Genomic DNA, 19593 nt, shown 5'->3' with positions numbered 1-19593 from the left:
TCGAAAAGAAAAATGACATAATCGAATAAATTTTGCAGGGGGGGGGGGAGGGGAGCAAACAAACATACATAAATTTCGTTCACTTTCTGAGATTTATTGAAAGAGGATCCCCTCCCCCCTTTACATGATAGCAATGACACAAGAATGAATGGATCGGGCAAAAACAAAAAAAAACTTAATATAAACAAAGGTCATTTAATACAAAACATGAACATGTGATGCATGACATTATTTACATGCAATAAATTATGATATCGTCATAATATATTTTTTCCCTTGCGAGTGTGTGTGTGTGTGTGTTTGACTGATTGACCAAGGAGCATAGGTATTCGAACGGAGGAAAAACAAAAAAATGCAAATATCACATGCTTCTTCTATAAATCCTTTGATTACTTATATAATAGGCACACGTCAATGTACAAAAAAGTAAGGACTGGATGCACAAATCTTGCCATTTTATTTCTCGTTTGTGCGTTGCCAACGTATCTGAATTTACATATAAAAATCCTCCCGACATTATTATTTTTTCTCTCCCAGATGCCATTTTACAATAAAGAAAATAAAGCTCGAGAAGAATATAGATGAGAAAGTGATTGTTTCAATGGCGGCCATTGATGAGTATTACAGCAAATATCAATCACTTTGTTATTACACAAATTCAAACGTTAGAAGTCATTGGAAATGAGAAAGAAATAATAAAATATAACAGCTATTCCAGTCTTTTTTTTGTATAAGTGTTACGATACCTTAAATTTCATTAAAAATCAATGAGATGTCATAATTCTGCAAACGGGTCTCCTTAAAACTCTTCTGTATATAACCATAACTGAATATGAGGTCATATAAATACACAGAAAACCTTACAACATATTCAAAAAGAGCGAATTCTTATCGCTCACAATATAAATCGCACAATGAACGAGTAAGACATTCTCCGGCTAAGAGGCAGTTAGCATTATCGAGAGATGTGAGATGACAACAGCATAAAGAACAGAATAAAAACTGTTATTGTCGGCTTTGATCGAATGGTAACAGTCATTTAATTGGTTCTGTTGTTCATTCTGATGTTGACCCCAGAACTGAGAGGGTCTCTTGTTCCTCAAGGCAGGAAGTCTAAGTCCTACTTGACATTGACTGTTCTCTCTTGTTGGAGTGGTTGAAAATTTCTATTGCCTTTCCCGATATAATCAGGTGGGGAGGGGAAAGAATAGTGCTCCCAGATAAAACCCCAGTTTCGTTGAATTTCATTAGATGGTCATTAGCTTTGGCAAAAGATGCTCAACCGTAAAATGTAAATAAGGTCAAACGTTTTCTTTCCTGAAAAACTCTGTATCTTTAAGAAGAAGAAAATCCCTGCATTTACTGTACTAAATCAATGCATTCTCACTTTTCTGTCTTGAAGTAATTTTCGAAAAACTATCTTAAAATTTTTTTCTGAACTGTATATAAGTTGTTACTTCCAGCTAAGTATGCCCCCTCAAAATTAATGCTTGTCCAGGGATTTATATGATGTCCCTGCACGGAGCCAGAAGAGATTCGCTATTCTCTATCCGAGGAATTCCGAGAGACCATGTACAGAATTTTTTCTTTTCATCAAGAAAAAATTGGTCATGGGCCAACAAAACAATTAAGAAACACTGTCTCGTGGGTTTCTGCTGTCATCAGAAGGTTGCTGTGGTCTTCAGCTGACTGAACGAAGGGCTTGGCAAATGTTTCTTGTTGGCTTGAATATTGCCACATTGTTTCATGTCTTTAACAGTGTCCCGCATTCTTTCAGTGATGCAGGGAACAAATACATTTCCCTGCATTACTGACAAAGAGACAACAATACGGCAGTGTTCAAGCAGACAAGAAAAAATTGCCTAGTCCTTCAATCAGCTGAAAACCATTGCGACCTTTTGATGACTGCAAGAGCCTACAGTGTGATCCAAAGAGGGCAATAAAATGGTCTTGTGGGGGGGGGGGGGGAATAGAAGTTAGATTTAACATAGGATCTTATGGGTTAACTTGAATTGAGGGGGGGGGGAATGGAATAAAAAAAGTTTGGGAAACTATGGCCTATAGGATACTTCACATATGCGGTGAAGCCCACATAGATACAACTAAACAACCAAAATTAAAAAAAAAAACATTAGGCAAGTCTGCAGTTGCAGAGCAAGCCCTCACTAACTGACCATTCCATTCAATCAAATTCAACATAACTGAGGTTTCACCCGATAAAAAAAATATTTTTTCTCCCAGATTACACAGAAAAGCAACAGAAATCTTCATCCACCCGCAACTACTATAGCAAGAGAATAGAGACGATAAAGTTAAGTCAAACCCGTAACCCCTGCCTTGAAGAACGAGAGACCTTCTGTGTTCCGAGACAAATATTAAAATGAAGAAAAAAACCCCTACTGCCAACCAGAGAGGGATAGTTGTGGATGCATGTTAAACAACCAAATCTCTCAAGTTCAACTCTGCTGGGTCGATCTAGTAGTTTCTTCTTTTTCTTTTTGATAATGCAGTCCGTCAAGGCCTGCAATGACAGTTTTGATCTTCTGATGATGCCACTATCTCTGGTGTAGGAGGAATGTTGTGCCCATATCCAAAGTCACGACAGCCCCCCACCCTAGCCTGAAAATGTCTTATTCGTTGAAACAATGAACACAACAAATACATATATATAACCAGCTAAATCATATAATATTAAAATTTCCTTATTTCTGTTTGCCTGGTGTATTATCATATGCGCTATTGCATATTTGAATATACATTGCAGGTTAAAAGGTCTTTGATTATGTCTTTTAAAATTAGTTTTCTCGATTACGACAAGACTAGTTATGAGATTTCAAGTTTATTTTGAACGAATTAAATTTTTTATCAGAACCGAACGTTTTTCGAATTCAGTTTTTATTAATTTCTCTTGGCTTTCTTCTATACCCAATGGATCCGATATCAGAAAAAAAACAGGAACAAACTCTTAATTTGAAAAATTTAGAGAAAAACTTCGCAATGTAAATATATTTGTTCGCTTCACATTGAACTTTTCAAGGAGAACTGACACTCATTGGTCTGAAGATGAAATTTAAGAAACGGGGGGGAAAAACTGTGAAGACAGCAACTGCGGCTCAAGGAAAAAGACGATGCAAGTAATGTTATTTCCCCTATTAGAAAAAATTCACAAAGAAAGAAATTCTTGCTTCATCTTTTTCTGAAAGACAAACTGCCGCAAATAAGCTCATCTCACTTGTTAAGAAATTTTCTTTTTTTTGCACGACTGTTTTATTTACTGGTGGACGGCTTCATGCCTATAATATACAACCATCGGGAGAAATGACTTCCTTTTTAAGGGGGGGAAAAACAAAAAAATTCTCTCTGTACAAAAATTTCTAGTAACAATATTGATTAAAATCATTTGGGGAGAAAAAGAAAAGTTTTTTTTAATCTGAACACAAATCGCCTCATGGATGAACGAAGGCAGAAACGTGAAGGCAGTTTTATTTAGCAAGAGAAAAGACAGTACCATCACTTGGCAATCCCGTATATCATCTGATGATATCATATACACGATTCTCGCAATGTTTTAAGCAAGAGCAATCTCGTATTTTCTTTTTGTTTTCCTAATGATCACTCGATGATTGTTCCTATTTACGCCCCCTTTTTCGTCTCTCAGTGACTGGAAGTACTACCTCAGTTCAGGTCTCTGTCCTCTAAGTACCTGTACTCGAACGTGAATCCTTCCTTCTTCCTTTGGCCCCATTTTTCGTAGTCAAAATAGATATATGTGCCCTGGAAGAGAAAAATTTAAACATTGAAACTAATCAAGCAAAATTTTGATTTACAACATTTATTAAACCATTCCATTCAACACTAGAAGTACAGAACAGGTCATTTTGACTGTTCTTAATTTTCTCGTCCCATTTTTTATAATCAACCACTTTCTTCAGGATGTTGAAATTTCCCGATTCTGTTTTTTTTTAAACACATTATTTAGCCCAATTTTTCGATATTCAAAAATACAATAAATTTATGAAATTAGAGATAAAAAATTATTTTTCATACTTTGTTCCTAGCCTACATTAATACTGTATTCCCGCACATGGTGAGTCATGCTGGTTAAAAATTGAGACAACCAGTTTGTTGATTTTTGGATAGTTGATGATTTCCAGCATGCAAGAATAAAAAAAAAAGTTTTGATATTATTCACCATTACCTACAATTCTGGGTATTTCGATTTTTATCTTGAGATTATCAACTAAAAACTTGATGCATAGTCTGGTTCTGGCTATTATGTCTCTATCTTTGTATGTCATTCAATGGACCATGGTGAAGTGAATAGGTAAGAATAATGTATTGTCAGAAAACCAGCATGGGTTCAGGAAGGGGACGTTTTGTGTAGCCAACCTCCTTTGCTGTTATGACATAACTAAGACTTTAGGAAAAATGCTAAAAAAAACCATCACTGTTGTTTATCTTGATTTGCAGAAGGCATTCTATTGGTTCCAACATGGTAAACTCTTCAAATGTTTACACGGGATTGGGGGAAATTTGCTGAATTGGATAGAATCGATAGGTCATTATGGGTTATGGTGAATGGAGAAGTCTCTGATTGGACAGGCGTCAAAAGTGGAATCCCTCAAGGAAGTGTCCTTGGCCCCATACTTTTTATTGATAAAACTCGATCAGGGTATTGATGGGCAAATTTGCAGATTATGAGAAGCTAATGGGGATAGTCGGGAATCAAAGCAATAGGGAGCTGCTCCAGACCAACTTAAACAGGATTGGAGCATGGCCAAATGAATGGAGTGGCCAAAACATCCATACCTATGATGTTTAGTGTTGACAAGTGCATGGTTGATCAATTCAGTTTGAACAACCCACATTTCTCTTATGGGCTGAATGGTATCACTATACCTTATGCAACTAGGGTCAACAATTTGGGAATTCTAATTGATAAGTGGCTTAGGTTTTCTGAACATTGTTCAGCAGTGATCAAAAAAGCTAATGAAATGTTCAGTTTCATTTTCAAAAAGGTCTCTTTGCGTTTTCCTAAAGTCGTTCTTTTGCTTTTCTGAGGCTTGGCTCATCTTGGACTGGAGTATTCTGCAAGGTTTTGGAGACCATACCTATGGAGGGACACAGACTAGTTTGAAGGGGTGCAGAGAAGAGTGACGTGTGTCTGTGTTGGCACACAGGGGCTTGAGTTATGAAGACTGAATTTTTTAATGATTAGATTGGAAGAGCGCAGATGTCGGAAGGATATCATTGAAGTGTTTAAAAGTTTTGACAGGATGGACAAAATGAACCATGAATTATTAACACTTCATCAATAAACTGCTTCGACAAGGGGACACCAGTATTGATTGGTAAGGGACAATTCTAGGTTATGGTGTCGCAGGGAATTTTTCTCTAATAGGGTTGTTAATAAATGGAATAGCTTACCCCCGGGGAGTAGTAAATTCGAACACAATTGACACATTAAAAAAAATATGATAAACATGTTGGGGTAAATCGAGAAGCTATCAATACTTAGAATTAGACAACCATAGGTATTCTTTATGGGCATTGTATAATATTTCATCATGTATTCAGTTTTTATAATTGTTTTTTTAATTTGGTTGCTGCATTTTAGAAATTACATCCATATTTGCTATGGACATCTTTTTTTTCAGCCACCTCATGGGGCATTTTGACTGTTGTGCCTTGTATGGGCTCTGAAGTCACAGGGTGAATCTGTTCCTCAAATTTCTATTGAATTACATCAATCTAAATTAGACATCAATTGAGTGCTAGCACGTGACGAGAAATATAAACCCAAAATGATACCTAGAGGACCCTGATTGACCAGTGTATGTGGCAAAAGAAAAATACAAAGACTGGCTTTGCAACAAAATCCCTCTGCTGATGAAGTAAAACAGGACAGAATATTTTGAGAGGAACTGTTTGTAGATGAATTTACTTAGTCTGCATTTTGAAAAAGAGCAAAATGATTTGCGTAATCTTTTTGAAACCCCACCATAAGCAAACGCAATCGGACTGGACTCGAGACCATACATTATATTCAGTTGAATGGCTGCATACTCTTCAGTGATGAAAAGTAGAATTTATAGATGGCTCACACACACACACACATGCAGTTATTCATATATATTCGTATTGATCCAAGAACTTTATTCAGTAGGTAGAAAGGTGGAAGATCGATAATGGTATGGAGAGCATTTGGTTACGATGGTCAGATCTTACTTTATGTCCTAAGACCTGAAGGATGACTTTAAATGGTGGCCAAAATTAAGAAATTTACCAAGAAACACTTGAAAGCTATTTATAATCATTTGGAGAAATACCAGGTGGTTCAAGCTGGACTTTTTTAGCTTCCACCCACATCACAAAGTCAACAAAAAAGTGGTTCAGAGCCAAAAATGTCTCTGTTCTAGATTGTCCAGACTTCAACCCCAGAGAAAACTTATGTGGCACCTTTACACATGTTGTGTATGACAATGGTGTCAATTTTTTTGGTTTCACTACTAAAAAAAGCAATTGAGAAAACATGGTTTGATTTGTCCAGAATTGCTACACAGCTTTGTAACTTCAATAAAAAATTGTGTGTTTGATGTTATAAAAAGCTATCGCAACCATATAAGTTGCTGGAATTATTTACCCGATTTCTAAAACAGATTATTTAAAATTTGTGATTAAACTTTTACGGCATGAATTTTCATTGTTTTTGCCATAATATAGCAAATTTTCAAGATTTCTGTTTTGTTTCTGTTACGTGTCGTTCATTTGCACAGCAGGATTTCTACACTAAATATGTGAAGCCTCGCAGTTTAAATTAAATAACTTAAAACTAGCATTGTGCCTAAACTTTTATGATGCACTGCATTATAGATAAGTGGGTGAAAAACCATTTTAAATATTTTGGCACAGTAAAACTTCAGAAAAATAAATACATGATGAAACTTAATTCCAGAGAAAGAAATTATGCAGCTCAATCAGTGAAAAAAGTGAACTTGTTATTCGAGTTTCTTTACCTGTTCGTACTCATCTGTTATTGTTTTTGGTTCTTCGTGCCGCTGGAACCACATCATGTACTTAGTGTGAAACCTCCATGACTGCTTTTTCAATGCCTTTGCCGCTAAGTATTGTGCTTTAGACCCCTGGTAGAGGAAAGAATTGGGGAGAAAAATTAGGACATGATGGTAATTGAAAATACAATTGTTACTCAACACCGAAAAACCCGCGAAAAATTTTTGTTAGCCAAAAAAATTGGTAAGCCAAGGTATCACTGTATTACATAAAATAGTTATACAGTAAAACCTGTCTTCAATGGAATTGGAAGAGACCAAGATTTTTTTCCATTGAACGCAGGTTTCCACTTGATACAGGTTCAATTGACGTAATGTGTAAAATTATGTAACAATCTCAAAAAAATTGAAATGAAATAAAAATAAATTAATTGAAAATAAAGTGAATAATTTAAAAATAAAGTAATTATTAATTAATAAGTAATTAAAAAGCAATTATTTATTATTAAAAATGTATCACTTGATACGATACATTTATTAAAATATATATACACACACACATACATACATATTGCATTTACTTTTACATTACACTATATACACTCAATTACATACACTAACTATTTGCATCCCCGAATAGTGCGTAAAAAATTAAAAATAGTTTTTTAAATAAATTTTCATTTTTCCCAGTGATTTCTGGTATGTAGTTTGCTGTATGCAGTTCACATCCTTTGCTGCCTGACTTTCAGTAAGGGGTCATTCAAGTATTACATCAGCAACGGGGGGGGGGGGGGGGGTCAGCTATAGAAATTTTATACTAAAAAGGACTCCAGAGTAGATAGAGGTTGAGAACCGCTGAATTAGAGCATCTGTATTTGTCGTGTCAGCTTAAGTTCATACGTTGTCGTCTGTATTTACGCAATCCTCAATACTGCGATTACAGAAAGCAGCTTGCATGCAATTTTGTAAGTCTTGCTTATATCATTTGGAAATTCAACCTTTGCACTGATTTCTCCTGTAGAAAAACCTGCTTTTCTAAAAGATTTTGTAACAATTTCAGGAAGAAACTGCCTTACTACATGTCGGGGCCAAAATAGCTTTTCATTGGGAGAGCAAATGTCGTAGGAAAAGATTTTATTTACGTAATATACAAGCGAGACATGCGTCAGCGTCGAACAAACAGAACGCACTCATACATATAAGGGAAAAGACACAAACGAAAAGTCATGGAACGGACAAGTTACGCCATCTGGAGGTGACCAGAAGGATTACATACCTAAACTCGTACTATTCCCAACACTACATATGGCTTATTAAAATCACAGCATCAAGTACAGAAACAGATTTTGCTAATGTAGGAGTGGATGATTCAGAACTCCCATTGGAAAGCAGAGATTTCAGAAAAAATTTTGGTAGGGCACTTCAACATTTTGTGCAACTCCCTTGGCCGATATATATATTAGTTTCCCAAACTAATTCGTAGTGTTTGCATGAAGTTTTCCATTACGAGAATACAATTTTCCTTTCGGTTTCCAAGTTAAACAGGTTCTGTTCAATCCAGGTTTTTTAATGTGTATTTTAGCATTAAAATTACGGGACTACGATTTTTCTCCATTGAAGACAGGTTTCCGCTTAATACAGGTTTCGTTAAAGACAGGTTTTACTGATTTTTTTTTCCAGTTTTTTGATACATTTATTGTTACAATGTTTCAACAACAATCTATATACAGCAAAACTTTGATTAACCATCACCGTCCGGACCAGGGCTGTGATGTGGATAACAGAAATCTCTTAATACATATGTAGAGTAACGTGATTTCACTGCAAGTTTGGGAAGAAAATCAAATTAAAATTCTTTAAAAAATTGAATAATACATACGCATTGTATTTAATTTTGCACAAAAAATGATCAATATAAATTTCAATATAAGGTCAGCCCAAGCAATGACAATATTGAAAATAGCATCCTTTATGTTGTACCTCTTTCAAAATTCTTTGACAATCATGACACCATGAGATGAAAGCAAGTCTTAGATAAAAGCTTTTCTGTAACATCGCTTCGTATTTTCAGTTATGCCCTGGTCCATAGGCTGGATAAGTGGAGTAGTATTCGCTGGGAGAAAGAGGCATGTTATTTTGCCATCATGACTTTTGTGTTCACAAGAGGAGTGTGTCAAGGTATTGTCCATTAACAGCAGTGCTTACTGCAAAAACTACTTTTCGGCCATATGAACTCTAATTTGAGTATGAAAAAGATGCGGTAAAATTCCGAAAAAATTGTTTAGTTCGTCCAAGCACTTTTTTTGGGCATAATAGTTTACAGGCAATGCATTCGTATTTAAATTTTTGCAATCACATGGTTTCTGGATTTACAAATTACAAGCAGTGGTAATGTATGATTGCCGATGGCATTTGCTCACACCATAGCAGTGATCCGATCTTTTTGGACCTTAAAACATGGGGTTTTTTTTCCGTATTCTTTTAGATGATGACAATTAACAGAAACTAATGGTTAAACAAGTGATAGTCAATCAAAGTTTTACTGTATATAAAATTGATTTTCTGTGCGTGTGCGCTCTATACAAATTTACAATTTTAGATCCATCGTCACCAAATTTGCATATATACCAAATGGAAACCAGACTTGAACGATATATAGGCTACTTTAAAAGTTTGTCAGAGCTGGGCAAATGCCCGAAATGGGTGAAAACTGTTGTGTAATAATGGTTTCTCTGCCTCAACAATCACTTTGGGAATGTTTACTAAGGTTACCCTGGTTCTCTACCAATGTGTTTTAGACATGTATATGCTTTTACAATGGTTTGTCACTTCTATAATACTGTATACATATAATAGTATGTGTGTGTATTAATTTATATGCCTTTATAATGGTTTGTAACTTCACATTATGTGAATCGTGATTCATGCTTAGAGCACAGATACTTGAAATTAGGCATTACACTTGACTACGAAACACATAAATTGTCATCAAGGTCTTGCAGTCTATTTCCTGCCCGCTGTACGGTCATGTGGACATCGTACTGGACTCTTGTCCTGAGGATCCAGGTTCGAACCCCGTTGAAAGCACAGTGGTGGTCAGCTGAAGTTGGTTTTCTGCGGTTTTCCTTCCAGCTTTGAGGTGTGAATGCAAGCCAGGCTCTCATTTGAAAAAGTCTCTCAATTCAAATTCAAGCATTTCCATCTTTACTTCAGCAAATGAAAGACAGATGGCAGCATGAACACAAAACAAGCGCAACTCAACAACATAAATACGTTAGGACCACACATACACTCAGAATACTCATTCCGACATGTACTGATTCATTAGAAATTCCGTAGAGTAATGTGTACGAGGTGCATGTACAATTAAATATTAGTAGTCTATTTCCTGACAGATGGCACCACTACACAGAAACAAACTTCACGCTAGTTTCACGACACATACACCCGCATTCCAGTATGTACCGATTCGTTAGAGGAATTTATATGAGATACATGTACGGTTTTATAGTACCAGTCTATTTATTGCTTTGTATTTTATTGTCACTATAGCGGAGAAGGCTTGCTCGCATATATATATGATGTTGAAAAGAGCATTAGTGCATTAATTGCTTTCTTCATTGGATTAGGATACTCCTCTCTCAGTCCAAGCTAAAAAAGCAGCCACCGATGCCCCACTCTTAGTGAACTCACCTTTGAGTGTGGAATCGGCGCAGACCAATTAATTCATATCGTTTGCAAGCAGTGAAATCTATTTCCTTCGTACTGTGCGAAATAAAATGGTGAGACAACCCAGACGAAATTCTCAGTGGAAAGAGATGGAAACTGCATATCTATTGCATCTTGCAATTTTGATAAGTGTTGACAAATGAGGTCTTTTAGCTTATCCGAAGATGTGTGTGTGATGTTACTCTCCGCTATTACTACGAAGGTTTTGACAGCAGGCTGATGCGAAGATAAATCCAAGAAAGTAAACTGGTCTTAAGAGGGATCGAACCCACGTCATCTCACTTGCCAGGTGAGCGCCCTAGACCATTAAACTAGAAAACCAACGAATCCTCTTTCCTTAGGGCTTGTGTGCACTGAGTGGGGCCATACATGGATAGCAAAACCTAACTCAGGCCTAGTCTCACATTGCTGAAACCCCCTCCCCGAAAATGAAATACGTTCTTTGTTATTTGATGAAATGGTGACAATTCACATTATGCTTGTAACATCATTTTGGAGGATTAAAAACAAAAGCATGTCTTTCGTCCAAGTAAATTCTTTAGGAATAATTTTTCCCTAAAATTAGGGATTTTTTACAATCAAGGCCGAAATTCAGGAGAAATGAGAATTATTCAGAAGACTGGGAGATGGAGTAGAAATCGGGAGACTTGGCAGCTATGACATAAGTTCTGATGAATAGTTTTTTCAACTCCAGAAGTTAGGAACTTCTATGAATACTTTGGAAATAATATATTTGCAGCCCATAAATACTTGTGAAGTGTATCATAGCCGCCAATTTTTGAGAATGAGAATTAGGGAGGTTTCGTGTGGATCCAAATTCTGTGCCAAAATAAATATAAAAGGGATTTTTCAAAACATTGTAGGGATTTTTCCCCTTTGCAAAAAAAAAAAACATAACATCATGCAAACCATCGCCTATTAAAGCCAAGTTTCCAATCATTGCCAACCAGTAGGTTATTACCTATCATTACTACTGTACTCTCAAATTAAATCTCGCCAACAAAAAAATTGTCATCGGGCCCGAAACAAGTTATATGGATACAATGGAACATATGGTCAGGGCTGCAAATAGGGAGGAGCAGTTGGTTCAGGTGCCCCATATGCTGGACCAGAGGATGGGTACAGAATTCACCCTTTAACTGGTCTTTAACATTACACGGTGGCTGACATAGTTGTGGCTCTGCATATGGTCAAAGCAGATGCAAGTCATCTAGCCAATTTTGGATGTCAACAAGAATTCATGGTGGCTGTTTGGTGAATTCTCTCTTCCCCCCTCCCCTCCTCAATCACAAAAATATTTTTAAATTATTTTGGAACAATTCTCCCCCCTCCTCCAAGAGTAATGATTTTTTCCCAATCACTGAAAAATTCGTGAAATATAAGAATTTTTTGGGGGCCGAGAGATGGAATAGAAATTCGGGAGCCTCCAGGGAAATCCGGGAGATTTGGCAGCTATAAGTATATCAATTTATTTTTTACACATACAAAAATGTTTTAAATGTAGAGAAAATAAAAAAAAGGAAATACAAACTGACCAGACTGACCTCCATGTAATAGAAGATAAAAAACAATGTTTCAGTTGACAAGCGCTGAAAGAACTCTATTGAATCACAATGTGGTAAATATTGGGGATAGTATTCAGGTACAGGAAACGGGCTCCTGGGTAAAAAGTTCCTGAAACAGCAAAACAAAAAAACAGATTAACAAAAGCGAAAAACTTAATTTCTACTGAATCTAAATGTGGACACAAAATTGTAGATAAAATATTTATCAGATTTTTATGGTTATCATCGATTGAAGGAGAGTTTGAATAACCAAAGGGTTGTCGGTACGAGTTTAACCCTCATTTTGTCCCCTACCACATTAGTATTGAAGTAAAACTTATACTGATGTCTGCCTTTTAGCCTTTAAGACCTCTCCTTCAAAAACTGGGTCTAACGTGCTCCAAGTACCATATTACCCCCCCCCCCCCCCACAACCTTTCCATTCATTTCAACATTGATAAAATGAACAAATTAACTTTTTTTCCATTTTACAGTTTTAAATTGGTTACAAAATTTAGAACATGGTTATTACAGCATAGGTGCCGATTCCCAGACAAAAATCTGCAGTATTTTAATCTGCATCTTAAATTTTTTCAATAATTGACAGCTATCCACTTTTGGCACCATTTTTATTTAGCAACAATTACAGATTTCTCATACTCGAAACCCTAATTTCACATGTATTTCTGAGAAAACATTCTCAGCCTGGGATTGCAAGGACTGAACCTGAATAACCAGATGCAAGCAAGTTTCCATCACTTATGCGATTTCGTACCTTCCCAAATTATGAATGCAACTGGAGGTCGCAGTCTCAGAAACCCTCACTGAAAACATCAACGCCACCTCCCAGCAGACGAGATCATCATAAAATATACTACAAATCATTGTTTATTCTGTTGGTCTTGATAATGAGCAGAGGAAGTGGATTGGAGGGACTGAAAGAGTCTTTTCTTTAGAAAAATTTTCATCAAAACGAAGCAAAATTGATGATTTTTCTATAAAGATATCAAAAATTGATTTATGGAAAATTCCCTCATCAACAATTCGCCACTATGAAATTCATCACAAGAAAAATTCATTGATAGAAAATTCACTGATAGCAGTTCGGCATGATTCAGTGAGCAAGGAATGGCCAAGTGAGTTACAAAGAAAGCTCACTCACAAACTCATTAGTTCTCTCGCTCACTCATTTGCTCATTCTCCCCCTCACTCACTGATTTTTTCACTCAATGACTCATTTGCTCACTCACTCGATTGTTCATTCACTCATGTTGAACTGCTTTGGAAGAATTTTCCCAGCAATGAATTTTCCATTCGGTGAATTGTAACTGAATTTTCTAGAGGTGAACTTTCTGGACATGGAAAAATCTGAACTATCTGGTTTCAGACTGGAAGATTGTAATAACCCTAAAGAAATCGGAAGGCTTCAGGGTAAATTGGCAGCATTGGTATCGATGCTGTAGAATACTGTTGAGCATTTTAAAGTGTAACCTGTTTAGTTACTGTACAGTACAACCAGTCTGGTATTTAAATTCGAAAACATTTTCCAACAAATAAGGTAACGTTGGGTTCATCAAATAATAGCTGTACTAATGTTTCTTTCAATACATGATAAAATTTTACAGCATGATAAACCCAACAATTCTTTTTTTTCAAAGTCTCCCAATTATTCATAATTTTTATAATTGTGCCTCACTTAACAACAAGACATGCTCATGTACTGTCCATGTAATAATAGCCAATTTTGTCGACACAATGAACAACATTTTGTCTTTACACAGAACCTTCTTTTGTATTCCCTGAATAAGACACTGCTAGCTGCAGCCAACTTAAATGTATCTACACTGCTCAAAACAATTAGGGGAGCAAGCAAAAAAGTGAAGAAAACCGTGCGAGACAGCCACGTATTGGCATACAATGGATAGTACACGCGTATCAATGCGCAATACAGAAAAAAGACGTAAAAAAATTTGGAATTAAGCTTTAATTCTTTGAAAATATAGAAAAAACATGAAAAGATGATTTAGGGCAACAATTTGGTTACATGTAAACAATAAAAAAAAGTACTGTTTAGACATGATGCATGAGTTTTAATAGGGCGTGTGGTCTCCTCGAACAGCTAAGACTGCTGCACACCTGTTTGCCATGGATGCGATGAGGTTATCGATCAGACTTTGGGGAATACCGTTCCACTCCTCAAGAATTGCAATCTGCAAGTCTCGGACAGTAACAGGCGACCTTGGTCGCGCAGCAATGCGTCGTCCGAGACATGCTCGATTGGATTCAGGTCAGGAGAGCACGATGGCCATTCCATACACTGTATTGTTTCAGCTTCAAGCATGCTCTCCACCAGACGAGCTCTATGCGGTCGGGCATTATCATCCTGGAAAACAAAGGAATCTCCGATGGCTCCAGCGTAAGGGATGACATGAGGTCGCAGTATCTCATCTGCATACCTTCGGGCCGTCAAAGTGCCATTCCGAACGATATGCAGCTCCGTACGTCTGCCTATGCTGATTCCACCCCATACCATCCAACCAGCTCGTCTGTATTGTGACCTTTCACGAACGAATGCGGGGTTATTTTGAGTGCCCCTGTCCCTTCATACCAGAACACGTCGGGTGTCACACTCCAGACTGAATCGGGACTCGTCTGTAAACAGCACTTGGCTCCAATCATATTGCTCCCAATCTCGATGTTCAGCAGCCCATCTTCTTCGGGCCGCACGATGGCGTGGGGTCAACGGAATGTAGACCATTGGCCTACGTGCATAGAGCCCTCCCTCATGAAGCCGATTACGTACTGTTTGGCTGGACACCCTTCGTCCTGTTGCCAAGAGCAACCGTCTTTGCAGCTGCGTAGCATTCTCTGTTGTGTTTCGACGGGCTGTTAACCGTACATACCGGTCATCAGTTGCTGTAGTGGCGCGTGGCCGACCTTGCCCTGGTCGACGTCTAACATTTCCTGTTTCTTGGAATCGATTCCACAGCCTTGCAACAACACTTCTGGCGACTCCAACAGCGTCCGCGACACTATGTTGTGTTTGCCTGGATTCCAGTCTGCTTATAACACGCCATGCCATGGATTCCGGTAAATCACGTTGTTGAGACATCCTCAAGTCACCTTGTCTAAAAAAAAAATACTGCGCAATCGAATCTCACAGTTACGGCAGTAAAACAGACGTTTCTGCAACATCCTGATTTCTGCCCTTATCTCCTTTTTCTGGTTTTTGACGTCATGAACTTTGATTTGCATATGAAGTTTTCTTCTTCCGTTTCCTGCTAGGCTTTAAATTATGGATGATTCATTTTATGTTACTTATCGATATACATCTTTGCGTAATTTTGTTAAAACCATGTGCTCCCCTAATTGTTTTGAGCAATTTACATAGTTTGTCTAAATTTACGCTCACTCATAATATGTTTGTTTCTTTTGCATCTTTTCTTCTTGTACAAATGAACAAAATAGAGATTTTTTAATTTTGATTGTGCAACTTTCCTATTCACATGTGCAGTGGAAACTTCAGTCATTCAAATCTTTCAAGATTTATAATCAATGTGCAGAATATAACCTCAGTCATGGCGTTTTCTGTAGAAGACACTAGACAGCACTTTAAAAAAATTCCCAGCTAAATGGAATGCTCATAGAGACCTCAAAATTAGTTCTAGATGTTGTGAACATTTGGTAGTAACTCACAATAATCTGTCAACATAAATCAATTTTAGGCAGTTCCACAGTTAAAAATATATACTATAAAAAAACAACGTTCAAAGTTTCTTTCAGGACCGAGAAAGTTATAGTGAATCCTAAAATAAGAGATGTTATTTTCTAGCTCATAACACATTTAGAAAGAAATTTTTTTAGACTCCACCAAGAATCAAACCCCAGTCATCTTGCAGTCTGGGAAATCTGTCTCTGCAATAGATGTAGTTAATGTGCTTGCCTGGATCGCAACAGGATTCAATTCCTGGCAGAGATTGCCAAATTCTCTGTTCAAAGTTCATCTCAGAATTTTCATACAGAAAGTCTCATTTCTTTAATCCTATATGCATTTTCTCTGAACAGCAGCCTATATTCATACGCGATCAGTTGAGAGTTTACGAGCAATTATAAAATAAAGATAAGAATGCGAATGACAGATAAAAATTATGATTTTCTATTAATATGCGGTGGATATCTTATCTGAGAGAAACTAAGGATAAATTTGATACCGTCCATATATCTATATATATAAAATTGATTTTCTGTGCGTGTGTGTGTGTGTCTCTGTCTGTGTGTGTGTGTGTCTCTGTCTGTGTGTGTGTATGTTCTCTATACAAATCTAAATGATAACAAAGATAATTTGATTTTTGACTGTGGTACTACTACTTCACCAAACACCAACTCTGGCCATATCACTATATTGCAATTTTACTGCCATTAGTGAGATGGGTTGGAAGTGAAGGCGCTGTCTATCGGTGGCCGCCTCGAGTTCGTTAGGGAAAATATCTTATCCATATCCTCCCTTGGGTTCGAACCCGGGACCCTGACAACAACCTTCACGATGGTAGACGAGCATCTTACCACCATGCCACTCGGGCACTGAATATGGTAATGTCAACAATTAGTTTTTTTGCAGATGAATAATTTATAAATATCTACAATATATATATAAAACTAATTTTGAGATCTCAGCGAGCATTTTACTTAGCAGGGTGAAACTTTTTCCCAAGCGCTACCTTGTGTTACCTATGCTGCAGTTGGTTCCCTGTGGTTGTCCAACTTCAAGATGACACAAATAAGAGCCGGTCTTCCATTTGAAAAAAGTCTCTCCATAGAGAGGGGGCAGACCTTGAACACAACACATTACATGAAAATTCAACCATTCACCATCTTCACTTCAAAATATAGAAGAGAGATGGCAACAAGAATAAAAAACGAGCCTACCCCTGACAACATAAATACATTAGGGCCACACATATACTCAGAACATACATTCTGGCACGTCAGACTCATTAGAAATTCTATCAAGAAATGTGTATGAGGTGCATGTGCAGTGAAGTACTAGTATCTCCTACAGGTAATGCCAGGATTGAGGAGGATGTATTAGAACCTCTCTTATATCTAACAGGCCAAACTGGGAATAAAAATCACCAGGATTAGAAGAAAATCCAGATTATCAAGGGAGACCAAAACCGATATTAAATTTATTACATTCTTTTTATACATCAAATCGATTGGAGATACTTGGTAGCAAAATATTTAGTTAAATGAATATTATTTAAAGATTATGAAAATAAATTACAATTGACAATTAGTAGATTGCATCATACAGGCCAATAGGGGATATGAAGGTGTAATATATGGCTTGACAAATCCCACATGACAGATTGCCTGGTGACTGAATGAATGAATGAACGCCAGGGGCTCTGCCACCGGACTTATCCCATTGCCGAGATCTCTTCCAGCCCAGCTTCGTGGCAGAGTCTGGGACAAAGTGGGTGCACCTAACAGTCTGAGTGTGTAGCTAGTGTTGTGTTTGATATTTCAGTGCTGCCATCTATACTTCAAATTGTGAGTGAACTGTAATGATTGAATATTTGTTATGTTGTAGGCCTGTTGCTCTCTGTGGTGAGACTTTTTAACGGGGAGATCGGCTCGCATTTGCGCCTTGAAGTTGGAAACCACAGAAAACCAACATCAGCCGACCACCACTGTGGCGCCGGTGGGATTCGAACCCGGATCCTCGTGATGCGAGTCTGTCACTATGACCACTCGACCACCACAGCGGCATTTCCTGGTGACTGGAAATCAGTATTGGTACAAAAAATTTTCTACATGTGATTGCTAAATTAGAATCTGAGGAAGATACAAAACTTTCTGATTTCATTGAATCATTTCTCAACATGGTTCATTTACTCATTTAGTCCCAAAAAAATGGGGGGGGGGGGAATTTAGAAATATTTTTCACGAGGAAAAATTGTGCTTGCCTCCTAAGAAATTTTATTGATGCCTAAATATTTTTCATTTGTCAAGCTCTCTCAGGGCATGACAAATATCAGGCACTAAGTCCCCATGAAGACTAAAAGAAATTGGCATTGGTGCCTGAAATTTTCTATGTGCGAGAAGCTAGAATGCAGAATTTTCAGGACCTGTGTAACCATTGGCATATGCAAAAAGGAGGATTTGGGGTCCTTCCCCACTTGAGAAAATTCTGTGTGAATTACCATGCGTAAACATTTCCACTAATATGGGAAAGTTTATCAAATCTGGAAACATCTTTTAAAAAAACATTTTTGGTCATCCTTTTTAAGAAAAAAGTTTGGATTTTAGAAAAATGCTCTGGTGCCTAGTTTCTTTTGCAATTTGTTGAGTCCCGATCTAACTAATAATACAAAACCACTTACAATATCAAGCATTCTTTTAAAAAATCTGTTGGTAGTATTTGTGTCAAACGTGTAACAAGTAAATTACAAACTTTCAAACACCTACCAACATATTTTGCCACCTGGTTAGGATCATGTGCTAGAATCATGAGAATAGAATGAACTATCCAATCATCATGAACACTTCCCTCTCTGCCTAAGGCAAACACAACGTAGATTGGAACCTCACATTTTGCACAGTTGCTAAGACAGACATACAAGGGAAATTCCAAGAACATAATCGGAACTTTTTTGTTTTGGACGGCCAAACAAAATATCATAATTGATAACATTTAAGGGTGACAAGATATTAAGGACGGATTAGAAAGAGATCAGGGCAATAGAGGGTTGGATTAGAGAGGTTCAACTTTGTATTTCTTTTCAATTTTACAAGGAACGACAAATGTTTTAGTAGATCATTTGTGAACCCCCTCCCTCAACAAATTTTATTATTGTACCAATGTCTTTACATCTTTTTTGGGGGAAGAGTGCATAAATATTAGAATGAAGAGAAGGAAAGAATTTTTACATTGGTATCTGATTTCTCAGGTAAATATCTCCTTTCAGTCTTTCAGAATCCTGCGGTTGAGGTAAATGCCTGCTTGCAGAATCAAGGAGCCGCAAGTGTACCAGAGACTCTGCCGATGGCCTGATGGGCCCTAGAGGATCCACACCAAGAATCGGAGGAATGCAGACCTCTGTCGCTTCTGGAGGTACAGACTGTAAGGATGGCACAGAATCTGAAGGTGTCTGCTTTGCTTGTAAAAGTGATACAGCGGCACTATTGTTCATCGTTCCAAATGAGCCTATATGTGTGATGACAATACCCAGCATTAAAACAATGAATCGCTTCTTTGCAAAAACAATCAAATTAATAACATCAAAAAACAGCTTTACATTATAATA

At 37.2% G+C, this 19593-nt stretch overlaps 1 protein-coding gene across 7 annotated transcripts in view; it reads right to left on the bottom strand.

Annotated features, from left to right (window-relative positions):
• Nucleotides 1-1998: 1998 nt before the first annotated feature.
• LOC149065030 (CCR4-NOT transcription complex subunit 3-like) overlaps nt 1999-19593 on the bottom strand; it is a 75029-nt gene continuing 57434 nt past the window's right edge. For 3 of the 7 annotated variants that reach the window (XM_089254551.1, XM_089254546.1, XM_089254548.1), the window contains 4 exons: nt 19217-19493; nt 12284-12413; nt 7017-7142; nt 1999-3774 (listed from right to left, as the gene is read on the bottom strand). In XM_089254551.1, coding sequence (XP_089110677.1) covers nt 3676-3774; nt 7017-7142; nt 12284-12413; nt 19217-19493 — 632 coding nt within the window. In that variant the 3' untranslated portion in view covers nt 1999-3675. Of the gene's footprint in view, nt 3775-7016; nt 7143-12274; nt 12414-19216; nt 19494-19593 lie in introns of all 7 variants that reach the window. The other 4 variants (XM_089254549.1, XM_089254550.1, XM_089254547.1 and 1 more) reach the window with 4 other exon arrangements.

The sequence above is a fragment of the Pholcus phalangioides genome, unplaced genomic scaffold (genome assembly GCF_987345545.1).
Source record: "Pholcus phalangioides strain wild (caught in Gottingen) unplaced genomic scaffold, Ppha-v1.0 ptg000041l_1, whole genome shotgun sequence".
Classification (NCBI taxonomy): Eukaryota; Metazoa; Arthropoda; class Arachnida; order Araneae; family Pholcidae; genus Pholcus; species Pholcus phalangioides.
Note: the sequence above shows the minus strand (reverse complement) of the source record. Positions and strands in the feature narration are given on the sequence as shown.